Source organism: Amblyomma americanum, chromosome 1 (genome assembly GCF_052857255.1).
Source record: "Amblyomma americanum isolate KBUSLIRL-KWMA chromosome 1, ASM5285725v1, whole genome shotgun sequence".
Taxonomy (NCBI): Eukaryota; Metazoa; Arthropoda; class Arachnida; order Ixodida; family Ixodidae; genus Amblyomma; species Amblyomma americanum.
In genome coordinates this window covers 125,377,008-125,401,912 of record NC_135497.1, presented here as the reverse complement: position 1 = coordinate 125,401,912, position 24,905 = coordinate 125,377,008, and the positions used below count along the sequence as shown (strand labels likewise).

Genomic DNA, 24,905 nt, shown 5'->3' with positions numbered 1-24,905 from the left:
CAGTGCTACGGTCCACCTGCAAAAAAAGAAAGTAATTTGACGCCACCGCATATGTAGAGCTTCCTGGAGCCAACGACCTTCGTGCACTCATCACCATGAAAAGCCTAAGGGAATAGGGATTTTTCGCTATGTGCCAAGCACAAACCCAGTGAGTTTGTTACAGAGTCGAAGCCAACATTCAGCGATGGCCAGTACGAGAGAAGGAAAGTGAGCGGTCACTTTTTCGAGCAGCGTAGAAAAGGGCCGTGGCTGGAGACCTTGAAGCAAAAATAAAAAGCGTTGTAATGCGCGCTAGAACAGGATAGAAAGCCGGTAACACGTGAATGCAAGCCTTATTTTTTTTTTCTCACCAGGAGCAGGGGGCTCGTGAAATGTGTGCGTAAGGACGGACATGTATTAGTGTGGGCAGGGGCAGAGTGGAACTTTCAGAAACTACAGTGTAGCAGTCGTTATTAATGTCTTTTTAATGACCGACGCGGTCGCTGTTCAAAGCGCGCCAGGTGAAGAGGACAAACGACTTGCGTTAGAGCTGCCCAAGGGCTATAAAAGGAGCTCGGTACTGTAAATGTCCATTCCGAATATCCTCGATACCTCTAAAACGCTGTTTCATTCAGTTACGCTAAGACTCCGCAGAGGACGTTCGGTCGGTGATAACTTCAGGACTGGCAGCGATAGCGAAAAAGTTTGCCCCCAGTCTACCTGGTTAAGCAAAATGTGACTTAGGTGTGCTAGCACGCGTGACCTTGTTTAGCTTTTTATAAACTTGAAATTCCGAGCTGCACGCAAACGTTCGTGGCAGTTATTCCTCGGCGTTTTTTTCTTGCGATAAGCCGCCTGAGCTGCTCGTTGCGATTCGAGTCGCGTTGCCTATTTTCGGCGGTCTCTGAAGCTGCTTGTATGTACACGCGCCTCTTGACCTCGCGTTCGTGCGGCGACTTAATCATTCGCCTCTTCTTTCGCGCTCTTCATCGCGTTTCTTGTTATTCACCTGGTTTTCCGCATCCCGTTTAGCAAGGTTATATTGGGTTCGCAGCTCTGCTTCGGCTTTCCGCCTCACTGTATCCGCTCGATCGGTTGGCTTGTGTTGTCGCTCTCTTCTTTTGCGCTGGTGTTCGGCTTCGGAATCGGTCGTAATACTGGCTTCTTCGACGATTTGCCGTTTGCTGCACTGCGCATTCCTCCTCATCCTTTTCCCTCCTCCTCTTCTTACCGTTCGCCCTCTTCTTCTTGCGTTTCGCCCTCCTCTTATTGGCTGAAGCTGGCCTGACGTTCCTCCCGGGCTTGCCCGAGTTACTCTGAGGCTTCGTCCGCAGACAAGGGTGGCTTTTTCCCTAGCGAGGCATCTGTAGTGCTGGCGCACTGAAACGTGACAAAAGTAAAACAAGATAGACGTAGCCTGCGATTACGCAAGCCAACAATGTGCAAATGGGGAGGCGAAAAGCTAAACTTGTCTCGCTAAATGTTCTGCATGCGCTGTCAGGTAGCACTGTCCAGTTACAATATTCACGCCTTCCAAAAGCAACAAAATGCACATTGCAGTGCTTGGCTTCAACCGTCGCCGCCATCATAACCATCATCCAACTGTAGGGCCAATGCCTTTGACCCCCAATTAACCCTGTTCTGTGCCAGCTGTGGCCACCTTATGCCCGAAAACTTCCTAATGTCATCTATGCACCTGGCTTGCTGCCGTCCCCCGATACGTTCGCCTGCACTTGGGCGCGCAGTGTTCAGCGGTAAACAGCGATACGTTGTGCGGTGGTTTTTGATAGCGATTACGCTTCACGATTACGATTTGAAGGCGATTACGGAGCTAGCAGGCGCCAAGCGAGCCGGAGCAGCAGCAAAGCGGCTATGGGACGAAATTTGCTTGTATTGCAGTTATCACGTCAACCAGCAACTCGTTATTGGTCGAACGATCCTCGAAAATGATGCATTTTTTTTTACTTTTCCCTAAACAGTGCTAGCGCATTTTTCCGACGCCGGCGGCCGGTATCAAGGCTGGCAGGCCGGCCCCGAGAAGCGTGCCCTTCACGTCGTCATGACGTTTGTACGGCCGCGATGCACATCAAAACCACCACGACATGCATCTTTTCGCTCAGTTCGTCGTAGTACATTCCCAACAGCGTGGGACTAGCGCACTTCAGAAGACTGAGCGCAGGAGACGGGTGATGAGGCTCGGGTAGCATCCCACCGCTGGGCAACAGTTGATATGACTCGCCGAGCTAGTAGCGTGTTTCACCAGGGTTCAGGAACACCGCCGTTGTGCCGGTAGAGGAAGGAACGGGGGCCGTAGACGGGCGGTAGCAGAAGGAAGAGAAAAACTGTATTTACGTATTTACAACATAGGTTAGGAACAGAAACAAACAATTTGCAAACTCAGAAGATGTCTCAGGGAATCGCTGCTCGACGAACGTGCCGACCGCTTAAAATACCGTCTCCCGTCGTCTTCCCGCCTTTTTCGTCCAACCAAAGGGACATCGTCTTTGGGTGGAGTCAACGACCTCATGGGCTGACTTTTCCAGCTAGCCGAAGCCTGACATTCCTTGACGGCGCTCCTCTCCCCATCATCCTCCTCGCGGGGTCACAGGGATGAAATGCCCGATAGTATCCTTTCCGCAGGTGAGCTCCTCGCGGGCAAGGGGCCGCCGATAACCAAACACAGCTGGGTTTTAGTTAATCAAGCGAAGCGTGGATGATTGACAGCCCTCGTCCCCCTGCGTGGTGCCAGGCGTGCAGTGGTCGCCGGGTCGTCACTATAGCCTCCGTGAATGCGCGTGGGTCGGCCAGACTGAACGACGCCGCTCGCCGTCTCGGGCGCCGCATTCCTGGTCGCCTGGGAGGGCGTATTCCGAGAAGCGCCAAAGTCGCAGGACAGAACTGGCATACTTGAAGACTGCTGTGGCGGAAACAAACAAGGGAGGGGGAGGTGGGGGGGGGGGGGGGGGTGGAGACGCAACAAGGGAGCGAAAGCTGAACAAACTCTCTAAGGCGCGCGAACGATGTCATTACCGAGAGTTCGCATTTCAAACGAGCATCGAACGAGAATGCGACACGCAAGTCGCCCTTGCAAACTTGAAAGTGCGAACCACGGTGTTCTCGAGCTGCTGCCTTGCGAGCGACTCCTGGTCGCATGCGTTTGCAACTCGCAAGTGTGAATGGGCCTTCAATCGCGGGAGGTGTTCGGTGTATGCCGCCATTGTCCAACCACCTGTCGCTGTCCTTATCCCAGGTTCGGAGAAACAAATTTATGGCCGTCACTTTTCCAGCGCACGCTGTAATGAGCTTCTCCGGAGCGAGAAATTTCCAGATCTTGGCACCATGTCCTCCTGCTTGCTCTGGTAGCGTTGCTTGTTCACGTTCCATCTGGCGTCACCAGATCCCCGAAACGGTAGCTTGGGAACTGCCATCCATACTGCCGGCGTCGGCTCTTCGTGGGTCAGAATTTACTTCATGTATTGCTACCTCAAGAAATTCTGTCTGCGCTCTTATAGTTACCGTATTTTATCGCACTGTAGCGCAGTGCAGCACCGAGTAACTGCGGGTACAGTCACGGTACGCACGCACGCACCCACGCTGCGGCACCGTCACCGTGTCGCATCAATGCAGCCTTCGAACTTACCGAACTCCCTTAGCGGTAGATAACCAAGGTCGAGTCAATTTTATCGATTGAGTGTGCGTCACGGCTCGCACTGCCCCGATCTCGGTTCTGGTTTGTTAGCACTGTGGAACTAATCAAGGAGACACGCTCATTGGAGTGTATTCAGTTGTGTCCTGATACAGCCGTGCACTCCCACTACAGGAGCGTACAAAAAGCCGATCGCTGCGTGCGTTTCCCTCCCTCTATCTAGCCTGTGCGCAGGTACGGCAGCTGAAGCACGTGCAGCCGGGCCACTTACAGTTCAGCTACGCGTAGCCGGGATGGCGGCCCCGGGCCCGTAATAGCGGCAGCCGCTGTGGGAGTGCACAGCCTCCCTGATCCCAGGGAAGGGGAGCGCCAAGGAACTGCGAAGGAGAGCGCTGCTCCCCCATGTTCATTCAATTGTTTGCCGAGCCGGAGACGGGCCCGCGATCCCTTTGATGTGGTCCTCGTACCAACAAACCGCCCCGGCCCAGAGGCGCCGCCTCTCACCGCACCACCGGGCGCCGGCTCTGCTCCGGATCGTCCCGAGAAATCGTCATGAATAAAAGATGGCCAAACTACCCGCTCGAATCTCGATCGCGTCGGATAGGTTCAGCTTCGATTTCCGCGAGGCAGCGTCTGCCCCGCCGCAACGTCAGCGCTTCTTTGTGCTTGCACGCATCTCTGGTGTGCGTGCGCGCGCGCGCGTGGCCCCTGCGCCGCCGTGCCCCGGGCGTTGGGCTGGGCTTTCTTTTTTTTCCCCGCGCTTCCTTTTCTGCATCTGGTGGCGTCTCCGCCGCTCTGCGCGCTTACGCGAGTGCATCTTTTCCCGGAGTTCGCAATTCTGCAGTGTACTCTCCAACGTTTGTAAAGCTGCGAGCAGAAGCGTGGCCGCGTTTTTCCAGCCTTCGTAGTGTGGTGAAAGTGAAAAATGACAGCCGTGTTCGTCGAGGGGTTTATCTCTGGCAGTGGTCGTTTCCCCGAACGTACAGCCTGGTCACCTTTGCCGGCCTCGGGAGAGGGATGCCGTCCTCTTGGCCATGCCACGCGAGGGAAGGGGCGGCTCTCTCCCAGGAGTGAGCCGTTATGGCTGGTTGCTGCTTCCGCCGTCCGCTTGCCGCGCACGACCGCGTCCGTTGCCCGTGAAGGAAGGAACAAACGGCATTGAAAGGACGCTCAGTATAAACTTTTCCGTTCCGCCTGGTTGTGTGGGCTGAAGCCGGTGCTGGCGACGTGCGCCCGTCAGCAGTGGCCTGCTTTATATGAAGTATACCTGCCTTCGCCTGCCAAGTGCGGAACGCTTTGAGGCGCCTTCTGCGAACTCTGCAGGTGCACATATGAGAGACAGGCTCACACAAGCGTAGACGTTGCGCGTAGGTCACTATCACAAGCGATATCGTGATGTGGAGGGAATGGATTTCTCAATTAACGGAGGCTGTGATGGGGCAGATTCCGTTAACGCTGCTTTGTGCAAGTTCTTTCTCCAGCCGGAATAGTTATCGGTCGCGGCCTACACTCGCACCAAAAGCAGCCCTTACTTTACTGCAGAGCACAGCGCAGCCCATACAATAATATATCTGCAGTATGTGGGCGCCACTGTTCATCGCAAGCTTCCCTTCATCATCATCAAGGCCGTTTTATAATTATCTGGGGCAGTCATTGATTCAGTGCCAACTGGTCTTTCGTGACTCGTAATCACTTTTAGGCACGAACCACTACATGGCAGCCTAACAAGTGAAGCGGCAAAGACAGCTTCTCTCAGAAGGCCGCTGCGCGTCGTCATGGCTCTATTTCTCAACGTCTGTGTAGCACGTGTTCAAAGATTCTTTGAAATGAACCCTACCATTAGGTGAGCTTCTCGCCGCACCTGTGCTCTCGTTAAGTCGTGTACTTACGCGTCGGTTGAGTTCCTGCTGTCGAGTGCTTTATTTGGTAATTAGTTGCCCAGCATTTTATCAAAGTATCTGCGTACAGGTGGCGATGGTAGATTTGACCCGGTAGGGCTCTGGATAGCATTCATTTTTCGTGTTTATGAACGAGCGTCCGTCAACGATGCTGGGAACTACTTTTATCCCAATAAATCTACGCGAGTGCTTGGCACGCTACGCCGTACGTTCGCTGCAGTTTGAAGGAGCGGCCCTCCGCAAGCCAGGTGGGGAAAGCGCAATTTTCGGAAAACGCATTTTCTTCACGAGGGCAGTGCGCGCAGCAGCGGCCGTACGTAGCCTCGCTTTCCCCGAGAATTCCACGTGCAGGTGAAGCGGTCGGCACTGAAAACAGGCCCTCTGGCGAATAATTGGAGAGTTTGGGGCCGACCGCGGCCGCATTAGCCGATTAAGTGGCCCGCGGTATGCCAGAACGGAGTCGATCGCCAACAATGGCCGGCGGACGCAATTTCGCGGTCACGGGCGCGCATCGCCCAAGCGGTCGGCGCGGAATTTCCTCGTCGGCGCAACGCGCACACGCGGCCTGTCGAGAATTCGCGTTCGCACGGGGGGCGGGCCAACGTCGGCGCGAGTCACGGCTCCGCCGTCGGTTTCGGGCCTTAGTTCGTGGTTCGGGAGAGCGATTTCTGGTATTGATTCGGGCCATTACCGGCGCTCGGGACCCAGTAGGAGGCGCGGCGTTCGTTGCGCGAGCGCTTCTCCTGCCTCCTTTTTCTGTTGTGGGGCGCCGGGTTCTCTCGGCGGTGAGGCGTCTTTCTTTCCTTCTCTCTTTCTGGGGGAGGGGGGCGCACACGATTGTTGGGAGAACAAAGAGACGTTGTTATTCCGGTAGATTCGATTTCCAGTTAGTTCTCCCGGGCGCGGACGTTAGAAACGAGCGGTCCCGGGAACTGGTTTAAGAAGCTGCGGGGAAAGACGGACACAGTTACGGAGACATTATCCCGTCTGGGCACACTCATTAGAGCTGGTTTCAAGGCTCCTCTGGCCGGCAGTTTGGCGGCGGGCCTCGCCCCCCCCCCCCCCCCCCCCCCCCCTCTCTCTCTCTCGAGGCCGGAAAGAGCCGCGTGAGGGCTGACGCCAAAAGCATAGAGACAAAAGCAAAATAAAGAGCGAGGGTCTCGACGCCGGGGGAACGGAGCCCGGAGCTCGTTTGTAAAGTGTTCTGGGTCTTGCTTGGATCGAGGCTCCCGGGCCGTCTTTGCTTTGCGCTCGCTGGAACTCGTTTCGAACACCGCTTAACGGCGCTAATGAGAGCAAGCAGCTGGCACTGACTGAGCAACTAGCCTTCCAACAAAGTGTTGTCAGATCCGCACGGGTCGCTTTTCGCTGCCCCCCCCCCCCCCCCCCGCTCCATAAAATTGGTGGTTTATCGGGCCAGCCGAGGCACTCGCTGTGTATGCGGCGCTGGTCGTCGACCTCTCGAGCACTGCTTGGGTTTCGCCTTTTACGCCTGTACGGTGACTACGTGTAGTAAATGTTTATGTACGTAGCTACCGCTGTTTAGCCGCGAAACTTGCGACACCAGCGCGAAAGCTTGCGCACCTATATCTCCTTGAATGCATTCCAGAATGAATAGCAGAACTATACAGCCTGTGTCACAAGCACAGCGTCCAAGGGGTTTGTTGTCTCTGGTCCTTGCTGTGTGGCTCGTGTTGCATAATCAGTTCTCCACATCTCTCGAAGGTGAAACGAACTCTCGTTCTCACTCCTGCCGAGCTTAGAACTTCCAGCGGCAATGGAGAGCCCCACTGCGTGGCCTAGAAGCAGCCCTTTGGCATAGAGACCGCAGTAGGGGTGTATAGCGTCTGTCATTGCACCGCTGTCACTGTGCTCTGCGGCGCTTCTTCGCACTTGCAGTGTCGAAGTTGGGGTGGGAACACCGTCAAGATAAGAAACGGCGACCGTCTGTCTGTGTCGCAGCGCTCATCTTGTTCTGCTCGCTGGCCTACCGTGCAGGCCGCCAGTGGAACCCGCAAAGTGTTATTACTTGTGGCGAAGGCTCCGTGAGCACACGCATTTCTATATTTCTGCAACCGCCTTGTGGCCCATTTAACCATTGAGGGCCTACTTCTTTGCGTGTCTTTCCTGAATAACGGCATGTGCAGACACAGCATTGAAATGAATGGAATGTTTGGGTTTTCTCCGCCAGGACCATTGTCAGTGTGACCGTTATTATCGAGCACGACGAGTGCAGTGGAAGTGCTCGCTTTTGGCTGATGTGCCTGTTCCTGATTAAACGCGCCCGCTGTCTGGTTTTTTTTATTGCGTCGTTACTTTGTTCCTCATGAAGGTCCGCCTCTTTTTTTTTTTCACTCTTCTCGTGGCGCGATGGATTGAGCCGCTGGTTTGCTAACTGAAGGAAAAAGAGACCGACGAAAAATATCTGAGCCACCATTGTTGTTCCATCACGCTCAAAATTGTGTAGCCCTCTTCCCCCGCCCTTCTGAAAGCAACAAAGGGGCGCTTCGTATTGTTTTCGGACGCAATGAAAGCCGCGCCTTAGTCCGCAGGGCCCGCGGCGCACAAAGGCTGCGCTGCCAGGCCGATGGCTCATTACGCCACATCTGCCGAAGGCGCCCAGTGCAAAAACATTTCATAACAATGGGGGAAGACACGCGAAATTGGTGCGCGCACAAAGGGGCGCGCCTTCTACAAGACCTAGTAAGCTGCGCTCAAACAGTCGGCTTACTTGCGCCGGCCGCGCTGCGTTTTATGCCACGAGGGGGAGGGGCACAGGATTGTGAACAGACCAGTGTCCGCGCCGATTGGCCGAGCGGGCCGTGACAAAGTGCGAACGGCGCAGTTGATCTGCCGCCGAGGAGCGCTTCTCGCAGTAGCCCTAATGATGTCCTGTCTAGCGGTGCGCTCGAAGACAGAGAAAAGTGGTACTTGTCACTTAAGTACTGCAACATGTTGAATGCTTTCTTTGACGCTTGTAACGTTATTTTTTGTGTGAAATCAAGGAGCATGCTTAAGACGCGAGACGATTACTTCCCAGAGCACCTGCACAACCGCTAGACTGCAGGTCTTGTCGCTGGAAGTCTCAGCATTAGAATCACACGACCAGTAAGTTATTATCCCCCCCCCCCCCCCCCCGCGTTGTGTTGTGGCTGGATATCAGCTACAGCTTCTGCTCGTGGTGGTTGCGCGAGCATGGTGTGCAGCTTGTCTCTTTTTGATGTAGCTCAACAGGCGGTCGAAAGTTTATGAGCGGAAGCTTGACAAAGTGGAGGTCGGCAGCGAGATCGCCGATACCATTCAACCATACAAAAAAAATATAGTTGAGGGTCCGACGGAAACCCGTCTGGCGAGGGAAATTCAGCATATCCTTTTAAACGAACACTCGCCAAAGTCATAAAGGAAAAAAACAACCGTAAGAGAATTGACGTTTCACATACAAATGACAAGCCAAGCGATTAACAGGACGCAGGGCAATCTACCCGAGATATACATCCGCACGATACGCAACGTTTTCCCTACATAAGCAGCAGCCCATCTCGTTTTTCATCCCATTGTGAACAAGGCACCCGTAGTGGTGCCGAAACGTCAATTCTCTTACGGTTGTTTTTTTCCTTTATGACGTTGGCGAGTGTTCGTTTAAAAGGATATGCAAAAAAAAAAAGATATCAGCGACGCGGTCACAGCGTCATTCTGTGTTGGGAACATTTTTTTTTCACTGCTGGAAACTGCAGCCCTTTGGTTATGACATTAAAAAAACAACAAAAAAATATTAGGTCAACAATGCCAGCTTGCTTACGCCATTGACGTATCCCCTTTGGCAAAAGTAACTGAGCAATAGGGTGTGCTTCTTAGCCGTCTTGTAGTCTTTACGTCACTCCTATACAGACCAGAAGGTTCCTAAAGGTCAGCATAAGGGTCTTCCTTACCTTGCACAGATTAGAGCTCAAGGGCTACACTGCACGCTACACTGCGAAGAAGCAAAACCGATTGATAGGTTGCTGTTGGCAAAGACGGTGCGTTAGAAAAAAATGAGAACTGCGCTGGGGAAGTTTACTTGAAAGACGATAAAGAACGACCGCGTGCAAAATTTCAGTTGCTCGCTATACGACCACATAGTTGGTAGGAGCGTAGCCACGGACTGTGGGGCGTTGCAAGCGTGGCCAGTGCGTTTTAACGCTGAGGCTTTATGGTGTAATATTTCCCGCGCAATCATCATATTTTGTGGCTGTGCCAGACAGAAAAAGGAAGGAAAGTGAGCCCGAAGCGAGGGCCACTGACACACACACACGCGACGGCGCAGTGGCGAACTCTATCATTTTCCCCCGAGAGCTGTCGCCCGCAACTGGCGTGGTAAATGATGTGTATTCGAAGTCTCGCTTGTCTTCGGCACGTGTCCTGGCTGCGAGCGGCGGGAGCCGCAAAAGGGAAGAAGCGCTGGCGCTTCTCCCGCTGAAAAACATTCAGGTGATTTGCTGGCCGTTCCGAGCGGATAATGTAAGGGGGGTGGGGGGGCGCGGCTTCCTCCCTGCTCTTTAAAGACTTCTCCCCCCCCCAACCCTGCGCTCTGCTCTTATCGCGTTGCTCTATAATAGGAGCGCTTATGAAAGTATTTCTCGATAGACGGGATTGGGGGGAATTTCTCCGGCAGCGCAGTATACCTAATGAATCCGAGTGAAAAATGACTTGGAAACGACTTGGCGCATCCTCGTTTGAGGCAGTGTACACGCGTTGCCTTCCGAAAGGCGCCGGCCGTCCGCGGCGGTGGCTACCCGTAAAGCGCCGGCCTTTGATCAGATAGACCGCTGGCAGGTGCCGCTCTACGGAGCGTGCATTGAACGCCGGCCGCGTATTGCACTCGCGCGCTCCGTAAGCGCCGCGGTCCGCTTTTGTTTTTCTTTAAGTGCCTTTCACGAACCGCCGCACTGCTGAGCGCACGAAGTTTAAGGCGCTTTTCGTTTTGAGCTGCCTTGTAGTGTGTCAGTTTGCGCAGGTTTCTTCCGAAAGAACAGCGGCCAGATAGACGAATGGCTTTTACGGCTTTGCTGGTATAAAATTGGTCTCCCATTTCTTAGCCCTCAGGCACAGGACAATTGCCGTCCATAAGCGGTGCGCTGCATGCTCTATTCGTGGGAGAAGATACGTACTGCAAGAAACGCACACCACGCACGCACGCACGCACTCACGCACATTACACGCGCACACATGATACGCACCGCTCACGAAAGGCGAGATCATGAGCAACTAGGCCATTAATTGCCGTTCATTGTGAGGTACGCTGGGTGATAACTGGCCTCTTCTATGTTTGCTTGCTGATGATGATGGAATTTTTATGGTGCAAGGGCATCTGAGGCCAAAGAGCGCCATGGCACAAAGTTGTTTCTTCTACTCAAGGTGGGGTCAAAGACCCATCTCCCAAGCATTTCACACTAAAGAAGCCGAGCACCAGGCAGGGGAAAGCTTGTACCCATTGTATGACCGGTGGGTACCCGGCCGGCGGCACTGGGGATCGAACCCCGCACCTCCCGCATGTGAGGCGAATGCTCAAACCACTAGGCCACCGCTGCGTTGTATGTTTGCTTGCGTTCTCTTAGGACGTTAAACTGAGTCGTATTCAAACCCTTTGTGAGGCATGAAATTTTACTGTCTCACATGCATACAAATGGCAAAACTGCACTCAGAATGGCCGACTAATCTGACTACCCATGACTTCGTAACGAGACCTCAAATGTTGTACTTACTCGCACCGCTGTCCTTTCGACGTATAAAAGCTCTGTATTGGAACTCAAGGTTGCTTCAAGTGAGGCAGTTGTCTGATGGGAAAGGCTTAAAGGCTCACATAAAAAAAAACAATAAAAAAATTCGCGCCAAAATGGACCACCTCGAACTGCACACATGCGCCTGTCAAGACACACAAAAAACACGAAGGACGCCTATAAGTGGAACATAAAAACACTCACATTGGTGCATTTTGTCAGTTTGCCGGCATTAGAAAAAATGGTACACATGTCTATCGCGGTCCGCCCTACAAAGGGTGAAATCATGCGCGTCATTCTGGCGTTGAGATGCCGAACGCTGTTGCGGTGTAGTGCACAACCGCTTGTACTTCCGATCCACAACAGAGACGTGACATTCACGGAAGCTACGCCCATTTTAAGGCTCATACAAAATGTGAGCACGTTCTGCGTTGCTTCTACAGTCTGATACATGTCAAGGAAAAAAAAAAGTAGCTTTCCTCCGTCAAAGGACCCCATTCCAGCGAATGGCGTCGGCCGGTTCTCCTGAACCTACTAGCCTGAGTAGCGTGGCAATGCAGGGAGTGGAGTGACAGTGCAAGGAGGGGACTGTCCCCTTTCATCTGCCATTCCCTGCATTAGCTACTAGCAGGCTCATGAGAATCGGCCGACACTATTGGCTGGACTTGCATCACTTCACTGGATGCAGCGACTTGTTTTTTTTTTCTCGTTTTATTTTCGGCGAGCTGTAACAACCTGTACGACGGCAAAGCTGTACAGAAAAGGAATGTATGCGGTCAAGTGTCCCTGCGGCTGCAAGTGTTCGAAAAGCCTGATAAGATTGCATTACTTGTGTATAAAACCCCAGTCATACCGGCAGTTTTATCTGCCATTCACCCGAAGGCAGTTGACTTAGCGACAGTTTACGATGAAGAGTTATATTGCCGTTTGACTTCAACTGAGATCGGCGGTCCCGTTATTCCTGTAATGACAAAATTATCACTGAATGAGAGGAAAAAGAAATCAATGCCTCCACGTTGTGACAGCTACGTAATCCACTCACATTCAAAAGCCAATATTAACGCTTTCACAAGGATAGAAGCTTGGGCGAGTCGGTAGCGGTGATCCATGGTATGTGAGTGTAGCGCAAAACGGCACAACGGACAATGGAGTTGTGCGTCTTACTTTGTCCGTTGTCCCGTTCTGCGCTACATTCACATACCATGGATCAGCGCTTTGTTAAAATTTGAGAAATCCTCTTATCGCTAATTGTAAACAGTTAGAATTCTTTTTCCATTTAGCGAAGCTAATCCAAGTTGCGTGAAATACCAAATGGAAGGTCCAAAGAGAGTAAACTATTTTATCTGTCAGAAAATGAGACAAGGAATTGTTGGACGCTGGCGGGAAGTCGCACATTCGCGCCTCCTTTTTCTTCGCACAACTTAATCACGATGTTCCCCAACATTTTGACCGGAAAGCGCTGGCTGCTGATAACATGTTGACGTCAAACTTTTGTGACCAGGCTCCGTGCAGCAATGTCCTGCGTTGTTCTCCCTTGTCTCTTTGTTTTGGCTGGCGAAAATCCTCGTCGGCGTGTATGAGTTGAGGGAGGAGAGGAGGAGCGTAATTTTTAATCGCCCATATGTTCGGTGTTAATGAAGCTAGCCTAAAAAGTCATTGCGGTGCGCTGACGAGTGATGGAATACGGATCGCTTACCGTTTCGTGGTCCCTTTAAACGGGTCAAGTGACAAAAATGGCGGTCGACTGCCTGTCGTATAAACAATGGAAGAGGTGCGTCTGCCTAACAGGCGAAGTTAGGGCACTTTGAACTATTGTCATTCAATATTTCTCACTTTTCGTCCTCGTTATGGTCGCGTCTTCCCGGTGACGTAGGCCACGGCGGAGAGCACCAGTGATAGGGCACTAGAATGAAGGGAAATGGAACTTTACGTGATGCGGGCCCAAGCACGCGTTTGGCACGTCATGAATGGTGGCAGTTTGTGCTGTGCTAAAGCTGCTGATAGAACAGGCTGCTCATATGCACGTTTTATAGTGCTTTTAATTTGTCCTAACAGCTGGGGCTGCTTTGCTTGCAGCTCTCTGAATGGAGGCGGAAACGAGGATATTCGGTGACGCACCTATCGCCTGTAATAACGGCATTTTGGCGCATTACTGATGACCACCACGTGGGGAGGAGGAGCTGATGTCTTATATGCACTAAATAATGTTTTCTTCTAGCGAGACAAAGCTAATTGCTTACAAGATGCCGATGCGCGCAGAGTTCGAATACGCGTGCGAGCTATTACAATATTAGAACTAGTGCAGACAAGCGCTCCAATTCATGTTCTTTTTCTCGCAAAAAGATTGTTTTTCGGCTCTATATAGTAGGATCCAACTCAAGAAGCGACAAATGCCCCTCAAAGGAGCGCCTCCAGCCAATGGTGTCGACCTCCACTTCACCCTGACCGATCACCCTTCGGCCTGCTAGGGTGAACTCACAGGGGTTGACGGATGAATGGGGAATAACCATGGCTTAATCGGATTAAACACTGTGTCATGAAAATCTGTAGATGCCGTTTGCTGGAGGGCCTTCTTTGAGGGGCATCTGCTTCTTTTGTTTTTGAGCTGTATCCTGTTAAACGCATGCGGAACAGAGGTTTTCAAAAGTCTGCATGAAATATTCTTCGTTCGGACAGCTCGAGATTGGAGTAAGCTGTCCAATCGTGTTGTATGTGCAGAGAGCCGATGATAGTTTTTTTTTATGTTGCTTGAATTATTGCAATGGCACCTGACATGTTATTCGTGTATTTTTGGGCTTCAGTGGACATAACTCCATTGCATGAACATTTTTTCGGAGAATGCTGTTATGGCGTGTATACTTTCTTCACTAACCCACTTTTACCTTGGTCGTGATTTATTTTACTCATAGCATGTCAAATAAATCAGTGCAATAACCTGCTGTCCTCTCTTGGTCGCAGGTACCACTATGGCTTCCTCGAGGCCGCCGTTGGAAGGAGGGTGCTCCCGAGTGTGCGTCATACTGCTGTACCTGTCGGGGATGCTCCTCATCATAGCTGGCGTCGTCGCGGGCGGCTTCATCGTCAACTACCCGGACATCCTCTTCTACCTGGCCGTTGCGTCCGGCTCTGCCATTGTGCTCGGCATTCTCTTTGTGTCGCTGTCGGCTTGTGTTTGCATCAGGCGCCGACCTATGCCGTCCAAGGATGCTGCACGGAAGTTCGCGCCGCCAACGTCGAATGGAGTCAAGGGCGTGACGACCGCAGACTTCAAGGAAGCGTCCGTGGGGTCGCGGGATGACTTGAACGGCTCGGCGCCTTCTGCGCGGCCCAGCGACGGGTTGTTGAACATTGCACTTGAAAAGGGAGAGTTTTTCCACAACACGTCTGTCGACCCGTCAAACCCCAGGAGGGCGCAGCAGAAACCCGTGACAAGCTCGCCAAGGACAACAAAGGCAAAGCTCGTTCGCGACGGCGCCGTTTTTCCGGAACCACCCAAGGTTTCGGAGATCCCTGTCGGCTCCCGTTCGCAACCAGACAGCCTTCGAAGAGCGAAGGTGAAGAACGGCAAGCTTCCCAAGGCCCCAGCCAGCGTCGGCGATTTCGCCTCGCTGGGCTTGCAAGACGACGACGACGCGGTCTTTTCAGCAACCGAAAAGAGCAAGCCATCGGTCAAGGGTCGGGGAAAGGTACCACTGACGGCGTTCAAGCAGACGTCTAAATCTGTTTCCGACTTGGACGACGAATCGTCATTCGAGTCCAGCACGCGGGCTCCCCAGCAGCGCACTGCCGTCAGGCCGGAGACTCCGCAGATGGAGCCCCGGCTCGCCGTCAGCTGCCACAACATCCTGAGCGAGGAGCCCGTGCGCGTGGGCATCGCGCACCTGCGGCAGCGCGAGGACCCCTCGGTCTCCAGGAAGCCTCCGGTGCCGCGTAAAGTGACCGGCATTGCGTTGCCGGGCATGGTGCAGCGGGCACCCGGCGCCGGCGCGGCGTCCCTGAGCCAGGACGACCTCAGTCGCGTCCGCCTCAAACCGGCCGAGCAGAAGCCCCGGGCACCGCTGCGCGACCAAGGGCCGGAAGACGGCAAGCAGCGGCTCCAGCACAAGTCGGTGCCAGACTTCTTTCCGCAGGACGGCGGCGTCAGGCTCACCCTTTTGGACAGCAGTTCGAGTTCCTACGGCAAGTCGAGCCGGACGACAGCGCCAGCGCCCGAGACGCCGCTCAACACGTCTTTGGCGTCGTACGCAGATGCGGCAGGGCCCGAAGACCTACACAGGTGTAACACCGTGGGCCTGCCGCCGGCGCCGCTCCCCAAGCCGGCGACTAGCGGCCAGCAGTTCCGCGTGTACGCGCCGAAGCAGGACTCCCTCGTGCCGGACAAACAGCCGCTGATGGCTGAATGGGCGGCCAGCATTTCTTCCAAGAGCGACACCTTTTCTAGTGATGAAGCAGAATGCCAGAGACACCTCAGCTCGTCCCAGGAGCTGCTCATGGGGAACGTCAAGTGCCTGGAAACTGAAATCTAGTGCGTGTACACTGCCCAGAGTGACAATGGCACCTGGTGTGTCTCTAAATGTTTAGATGAAGGATCCTTTAGCTCAGACGCGTGCTTCACTAAATGCACGAGACTGTTGAAGAGAATTCACTGTCGTGAAAATTAAAGTTTGCGATGTTAGCATACGCTTCGCAAGTGTAATTTTTCTTCTCACACAATTAAGCGTTTGCTACCGCTTTTTTAGAACATTTATATGACGTTTAGCGTCATCGTCGTCTGTTATACACAGTTTGAAAATCGGGAGTGTTGGCGGCGGAATCATGCGAGTAGGAATACCTAATGAAAGGATTCTAGCGCCAAGACGTACAACACACAAGAAAAAAAAAAGACAGAAGACAAGACGGGCTCGTTCTTGTGCGTTGTATGTCTTGGCGCTAGAATCCTTTTGTCTGACAACCAACTATCCCAGCAGCTAACTCTCCACAGAGCATTTTACCGCGGGCTTTTTGCAGGCGCTTCTTTTCGCACGAAATGGCCAAAATTTGTTAAGCCAGAATGCCGAGGGTAATCGCGTCTTCGAAACTAAAAACTGATTTGGCTATTACTAACGGCCAGCTGCAAATTTTTGATTGCAACCTGGCGCCAAACGGTAATAGAAACTTGATTATCAGAAATTAGTTGAATATCGAGTATACATGTAGTATTAACAGTATTCACCTGTTGTGTGATGTCCGCCAGCACTGGTATTTTTGTTTTATTTATTTCTTTCGGACACTTCAAGGGCCATTAGGTGAGGACTTTGCCGCAGAAGCCATTAAAAGGCCATTTTTAAGAATTAGTGGCGGACTCTCCTGAAACGCCATGCATATGCCTGAAGGTTGTCGGCACTCTAGTCACGGTTGTAACTAGGCGTGCTCCTGATGTGCTGCTGCAGATCCTGTCCACATCATCACCCATAAAAGCTTTTTTTTCATCTTTCCCTTTCCCCCACGTAGAGTAAGGGGCCAGATAATGATCCCCTATGTTGACCTCTCTCCCTTTCTCTAAATGAACTCTCACACACTGAGGGCAGATTTAAAGTAGACACACCAGGTTTTTGGATGCACATTTTTTTTATGTGCAGCACAATGGCATACACGAGTCACGGCATAGAATTCATCTACGCCTGGAGAATAATTGAGTTTTATTGCGTCGTTTCAGTTTCAAAAGCTGAATGACGGCTGTGACGTCACAGGCGATATGAGGTCACGTGAGGCATGCGAAAACTACGATATAATCGCTGCTTGTTCATTTTTGTCAATCTAACTTGAGCAGGCTTGCGTAAAAGTCGATGTGAATTAAAACGAATAAAGTAGCGACCGCACTTCAGTTTTTGTATGCCTCGCGTGACCTGAACGCGTGTTGTACGTCTCAGCTGTCGTTTGGTCGTTGAAGCCGAAATCGATATAGCAAGAGAATTAAATTCAATTGTAAATTATTTACCTCCGGTTGGCGCAATCCACGTGGCTGTCAGTTTTGTAATGTGCTGCGCATCATTCTAAAGACAGAACAGAACTAAATATTGGTGTTCCTACTCATCTAAGTTAACCTGTATCGATAGATTACCACGTTTTAAACGCAAGGACGCTGCTTTAACTGAAAGCTGAGCTTTTGTAAGAAGTCAGAAACAAGTGACGCCACCACCGGCCGATATCGCAAGTCCACTGCGGTGAGTCGCGACTGTTGTGGAGGAATTGTGCGCGGCTGTCACGAATGGGGGCAGAGCGTCGCTGGAGACCCATGCTGTATTCGACTTGGTGGCGCTACTTTAGCCAATCGTTTATTTATCGCTTTATAGTTGTAAGTCCTGGAATTCGCTTGGCTTGTAAGTTCGCAGGTCGAATGCAGGTTGCATCGTTCAAAGTGACGAAAATATTAACCGTTTTTCATATGCTGTGCTCACACACAAAGTAGCATCGCTGCTTACGATAAGCTTACGTATAGGTAACGCTGACGACAGCATCTTATTATCACAGCACTGCCGGTAATTCTCTGAATGCGTTTTAGAATTACCAGTATATTAACAGTGTTCTACGGAGGCTCGAAGTGAAAAGTACTTGTGTGAATCTTCGTGACGAGTACAGTGAAGTTTACACGCCTGCAAATATTCTGTCTGGATATTCACCGCGCACATTGTCAAGGTTGGGTGTGAGGGGTAGAGGAAGCAAATAATAGATATCTGCGATCACGGTTCTTGACCGTGCAGAGGTCAACGAAAGCAGCACGAAAGTGTCGCGCAAGAGGCGAAACTTTCACTTGGAACTCTGCAGCGTTTCAGCGTTAAGCCGGGCCTTAGCATCGTCGTCACTCATCATCAGTCTTCCGCGGCCCTGAAACTGGAAGAATGCACTCGCATCCTAGGTTTGCCTTGTTTTTCGACGCAAAGTCTCATGCTATGACACTCTGTTTCAACAAACGGCTTCGTTCCTCGCCAGAACCTATTCCGTAGACCTGCGGGGAATTCGTTGCTTCGTGCTTTTCAGACGCGCGCGTCAGCTCTACACCTCTTGAATGCAATCGCGGAGGAATGTACAGGGTGTAGGAGGGATTTGTTACGCCTTTCTCACGGTCGGCGTCTACCCAACAGCTGCTGCTGCCGCCGGCTGTGTCGCCTCCAGCTTTGCATGCGCAAGGGCAGACGAGTAACACAGAAGGAAAAAAATGAACCATGTGCATGGGCCCGCCCTAGTGACGCGGCACTCGGCCGGATGTCGAGGCGCCGGCTGTAGAGCTGCCACTGGCGCGCACTCTATTTTGCTCGGTGCGTCTTGCATCTTGTATTTCGTGTCGCACGTAGCGCTGTCTGCGAACAAAACCCGGCAGCTGATGAATAGTTTGTGCGGCACTCAGATGTGCGAGTCAAAAGCCCATGCAGCGGAGAAAAAAGGTTTTAAAATGTCTTGCTATTTGTAATAATATTAATAATAATAATTGGTTTTTGGGGAAAGGAAATGGCGCAGCATCTGTCTCATATATCGGCGGACACCTGAACCGCGCCGTAAGGGAAGGGATAAAGGAGGGAGTGAAAGAAGAAAGGAAGAAAGAGGTACCGTAGTGGAGGGCTCCGGCATAATTTCGACCACCTGGGGATCTTTAACGTGCACTGACATCGCACAGCATACGGGCGCCTTAGCGTTTTGCGCTGTGCGATGTCAGTGCACGTTAAAGATCCCCAGGTGGCCGAAATTATTCCGGAGCCCTCCACTACGGCATATTCAAATATCATTGCTCTAGCCACTGAGACGATCGCCAACAACACTACTAGCGCGGTGTTTGTCTTTCTAAACCTCGGTGCTACTTAGGTGACCGCGTCCTGTGTATACGTGCTTTCTTATTCCTGTTTAATTTGCAAACGTATTCACCGTAGCCCGAATGAGCCGGCAGTATGTTCAGTCGTGCCTCGTTAATATGACCTCCGTTAATATGGACGACTCGAATTATGGACAGTTTTTCGGAGGACCAAACTTTTTCGATGTATTTACGCCCCATTATTATGGAAGCTGTCCGGACAATGGACTGGGCGAAAATGCACAGTGCCCAATAGGGCCCATGTATTTTTGTCTCGTAATATGGACCGAGATGAGAGCAAAATCTCTACTGCCCCGACGAGGTGTTTCGATTTCTGCATTTTGAGCGTAGGACATCAGTAGAATGCACTGAAAAATTGCGAATGGCTGAGTGCTGGCCCTTTTATTTGGTAGTTTCGTACTCCACAGTACAAAGTTGCCCAATTGACGCGCCTCGCTATTTTCCATACTGCATGAATGACTGCGATGAAAACTCTCTACAGCTTGTGCCGCCACATACAAAGCTGCATTCAGCAGTCGTCGGCCGACTGTGTGCTGATATATAGTATCTGCTCGTGAGGTGTGAGCAGTCGTAGTAGTAGTTAGGTCGTTAAGCCCCGAGACACCTTCAAGCATATAATAGACCACTGTTGTAAACTAGGAAGCGCAAAATACCGGACTACGGACAGAGTAAGGGACACAAAAAACAGGTTCACGAGCGCTACTACCAACTGTTTATTCGTGCTGTGGTACAGGGGTTATATAGGAACAGAATGTCGAGCATGCGCGTGGAAAAGGCACAAAAACCGCGCACCAGGCATGCGCAAAAGTTAATCAAAAAAAGCATCTAAAAAGGCACATTCCGATGATTAAACGTGTACAGACGTGTCACTGACTCAACGATCGGACAGCTTTCGGATATAATAAGCCTCTAGAACGAGCCTAGCCTTATCATTGCCGCTCTTGCCTAGAACCGTGGTTTTCTCCAACCTTGCCCTACACGTGCACGAAGCAATGTGACGCACGAGATTAGCACTAGTGTCTTTGTTTTCTATGTTTTTGGCATGCTCCCGTAGCCGGTCATTGATACAGCGGCCAGTTTGGCCAACGTATGAAGCCCCACATGAGAGGGGAATGCAGTACACCACTCCTATTGCACATTTGGTGTAGGCGATCCCATGTTTTTTGTTGCAGCCCCTGCCGGCACAACCCGTGATGCGAGAGCGTAGCTTAGATAGCTTGTTGGGTGCTGAGAACACCAATGGCACACGGTGCCTGCCAGCCACTTTTTTAGGTTGTGCGTGAGTTGGTGTACATAAGGGACCACCACCGGCTTCGAAGAAGGGGGCTCAGATCTTTTTTGGGCGCCTTTGTGCTTCTGTAGGAGGGTTTCCGCGACAGCTGAAATGACCGGGCCAGGGAAGCCTGCTGATAAAAGTCGCTCAACCTGATCATTGACACTCTGCTGCATTTTATGAGGGCAAGATTTTTGAAGCGCAGACTCCAGACAAAGCGACGCAATACCTCGTTTTACCACCTTGGAATGAGCCGAGTCGTAGCTAAGCAGCTCTTTGTTGGCTCGGGGGGAGTACATCCAGCAAATATAGTCTCGGCAGAACATAAGCTTGAGGTCTAAAAAGCGCAACGCCTGACTTTCGGGGAGTTCATGGGTAAAAACTAAACCTCTCCCAAATCGATTAAAAGTATTTAAAACAAGTGAAACAATATGGTCAAGGGATGTAGAGTTCCCTGGTCTTAAAATATTTAAAAAGTCATCAACATATCTAAAAACTTTAAAAACTGGCCCCCCTTGAAAAGTCTGTGCAAGAAGGCGGTCAATTGAAGATAAAAATATGTCACATAAAATCGGAGCTACACATGAGCCAATACAGATACCTTTACGCTGCAGAAAAAACTGGTTGTCATGTGAAATAAAAGTTACCTGCAAGTAGTATTCTAGTAATCTTAAAAAATTATCTACCGAAATTCCAGCTGAGTTCTGGAAGGCCACAGCCCCCGAGCCTTCAATACTTTCTCTGACCGAAGTTAACAGCTCAGCATGTGGAAGAGAATAAAACAAGTCTTGTATATCAATGGAAAAGGTTAAATCCATCCGATCGTTCGTCTGCACAAAATCGGCAGCTTGCTCTCCTGAACTTCATAGACCACTAGGCGCGTAAAGCTGCATGACATTATTTTAAGCACACTGGTGACCATGGATAATGGGTCTGTAGCTCCGAAAATCGTCTCTAAATTTCGCAGGACACCAGTATGCACAGCAGCGGGCCTTAATCACATATTTTTTTTTTCGGGATTCGTTATTACGGACCACTCGCATTATGGACAGTTTTGCTGGAGTTCCAAAGTGTCCATATTAACGAGGCATGACTGCAGTGGCGGGATTGTTAGAAATGTATGCGAATACAAGCGGCAAAAAAAAGCAGGTTGGTAAGAAATCAAAGAAAGCATAAATAATTTAATTCGGAAAACATTGGCCTTATATTTAGGTTTTATGAATTCAGAAATTGACGCGAAGTGCTGAATTCTTCGCTTTTTAATTGCACACAGCCCTGGTTTCAAGGGGTCATGCATCCTTAGGTAACATCACCTGAAGTTGCCTACCAGGTTCATTGTCCGGAAATTCTAAGTAGACAACAGTTTCCCTAAATCCCTCTCAAATGCTAATCGTTTAATCTTCTGAAAACTTGTACTAACTTATGTGAGTTGTACCAGACGTGTATATGTAAAGCTTTATTCGCCTAACGTGTCTAGGAGCTGACCTGCTACGTAGGTAGGGTCCTTCCTCGGTTTTCGTCTCTACGAGGAGGAGGCTAAAAATATGGCGCTATTTGTTAACCTTGAAGTAGGATACAATTAGGGTTTTTGAATAATTGTTTTTTCATTATTGGGGGCTACTTTTGGTCCACATTACTAACTGTGACCACTGGCTTCGCGGCGTGGCATAAAATGTTGTTTTCTTGTTCATTAATTTTAGAAAATAATCTATGAATGACAGAATGCACCAAAAAGTGTTGACCACCTCGAATTCTTGTTGTTTTCCTTCAATGAAAATATTTACCGTCAGGGCATCCTTAGCTCGGCTAGGGCATGAGACTATGTCTAAAAGACGCCATATCTGACGTCGAAGCTTGACCTGCGTTGTGGCTGCCCTTCTAACAGGTACTGTTCGAAATTGTCCTGAGTGAAAGCACGCCGTGGGTGGTAAGCATTGAAGAAGTTTTGGAACGAACAATTTTCCCTCAAACACCCCGCTAAGTTTAAGATATCCGCTTTTTTTCCCTCTCGTGGTACATCGAGCTTTCCGCCCTGCTACGCTGCAATTTCTTTAGGTGACCTTTCGGCCAAAAATCGGGGTTTTTTCCCGATAGGCAAGAACCCTATGTATACGCGTGGCTGTCCAGTGATTAAAATTTGAGGATATCTAATGTAGACCTATAGTAGCACTTGGCCCTCGTGACAGGATTGCCAACCGACCACGCGAAGCATCGCGTCGCAGTCGTTCCACAGGCAAGAAGAGCAGAGCCGCACAACGAGTACGGCGCCTCATGGAGACACAGCAGCTGAGAAACGTTTTTCACAGCTACCAGACAGGGGCGTTCAATTAGGCCAGATTCCGACCCAGCGGCAGTGTCAAGTAAAACGTAACGAACGAGCAAATGAGGCAAACGCAGAAGGTACGGTCCGGTCGCGAGAGTGGAAAGGAGCAATCGGGAGATGAGCCCGAATGAGATCTCCGGGCGCCATTTCGACACCTGCTGATGTATAGCACCACGGCGTGGGGAAAGAATTCATTACCCACCGTTTTGCAATAAGGGTCCCATAGCGACAAGCCAAACACGGACGGGAACGCGGCTCCCAGGCGACTCGCATCGCTATAGGTGGCTGCTGACACCGCTTTCGTTCGGCGCAGCCCCTTGGCGCCTTTAATTTGGCCCCTTACACCGTCGCCAAGCGGAGTCATTGCACCCCTTTGTCTACTTTCTCTCGGGCGTTGACGATGTCTGAGACAAGCCGAATGGGAGCGTTGGTTGCGCAATGCGCACTGCAGCGGAATGGCGGTGGAGTCGTCTGATCTTCACATAAAGAAACGGATTCGTGTAGTCCTTTCCTGACGCCACGACCTTCGACACACGGCGGTTGTAAGACAGTATTGCAAGTCGCTCCGCCGTAGACGCCATCAACTTTGATCAGCTTCCTTTGAACTTTGCCGAGCGCGCTTTACGAGGGAACGGGGCTATGGGTTCACTCGAATTCACTGCGACGGAGCGGCGTCGCGCCCCTGTGCTCGCGCTCCGTGATACCTATACGTATACTTGAATCATTGCGACGAATGTGTGCGCGGAAATCAGCTGTTGAGCGGGCTGATCAAAAGATTGTGAGCTAAAGCTGCACGGGAGCGCCGCCTGGAACTATACGATGTTAATGCTCAAGAGTTAATGCTTTCATTACTTTTCGGGGACGTACGACATTCCACGGGTTTTTGTTTTATTCACATAATAAAATTTCAAAATCTTTTTTTCTTCAAACCTCACCACAGCACATGTGGTTGTGCACGAACAGACACGTGATAAGAAGCATATTGACATGTAGGATGAATTCGTGACAGCGTTATCTGTACGGCCACTCTACCGCAGCACTCCCAGGCCCGCGAACCATACCCCTAATCCGCTCCTGAGAAAATACGTACTCAATGGGCAGCCACGGTAAGCCTGTCCGAGGCTGCTATCGCTGCAGAACACAAGGCCCACGCTGCATCGGCGGTGTTATTGAATTGCTGATTTTGTGCGTACTTGTGTGTCATTTTAGTCCAAAATTGTCACCCATTTTATGATCTCGTGGACTCGAAGAATAGCACAAGCTTGCAGGAGGGCACATCTTTATGCATGTATGGTATACACTGGTGTTCTTGCATTTTTGTCTCTCTGAAAAGTCTCCCTCTGCCGTTGAGTCAGTTAGCCCTGTGTAAGCAGCATAACTTGCCTGTGATTACCTCAACAAGTTTTCCGTGCATAATTCTCAGTTTTTTTTCTTTCCGTTGTCGTTGTTCGAATACGAAAGGCAAACAAAATTTCCGCAACCAACTCGATTGGTATAGGAAAGGTCTCACAGCATATTTGTCTGCTGAATGCAAATAGCTCTACAGTTAAAGAGAACGAAGGAATAAAACGCAGTCCATGCAGGCGCTGTTCGCATGCAGTAATGGGCCAAGTAACAAACCCCAACGCTGTGCATGGTCGAGTATATTTTTCCGCCGTTCCTGCAGACGCAAGTATATATTTCCACGTTCTGGTGCTTGCTTCGATCGCGCATACAAAAAACAGCTGAGACAACCGGAGGGCGCTGCTAGAACGCAGTTTAACAACATTCAGTGCCACATGGTAGTTTCCTGGATGAGTACCGGAGCAGCGAGACAACAATAGAGTAATGTATACGGAATCGCAGCTACTGGAGGTCGTGCGCAAATACCGCTCTTACAGCTGGTACGCTTACAAAGCGGCCGCTGTGCAGCGTATAGGGACGCGGTTGAGGGCGTTTGGCCTGCGAACACGAATCGATAGGGTTTCGCCAGCGCAACATGCGTGTATCGCGCGAACGGAAGACTACACGCGGCGACACGGCGGCCTTCGCGCGGTTCGAGAGCCACAACATTGGGGGTTGCCAGGGAGTGCGCTGCTCGCTGCGCCGCTTTGAAGAAATTGCATCGATTCCGGCCGGTCGGTTACTGGAAGGAGCGCGCCATTATCCCGTGGTTTGTCCCGCGAGCGAGGCTGCGTGGGAGACCTG

At 51.1% G+C, this 24,905-nt stretch overlaps 1 protein-coding gene across 4 annotated transcripts in view; it reads left to right on the top strand.

The window, feature by feature from the left end:
* Nucleotides 1-15,961, top strand: part of LOC144113624 (uncharacterized) — a 51,624-nt gene extending 35,663 nt beyond the window's left edge. For all 4 annotated transcript variants that reach the window (XM_077646785.1, XM_077646787.1, XM_077646786.1 and 1 more), the window contains exon 2: nucleotides 14,238-15,961. In XM_077646785.1, the coding sequence (XP_077502911.1) occupies nucleotides 14,238-15,805 (1,568 nt within the window). In that variant the 3' untranslated portion in view covers nucleotides 15,806-15,961. The remainder of the gene's footprint in view (nucleotides 1-14,237) is intronic.
* Nucleotides 15,962-24,905: the final 8,944 nt, after the last annotated feature.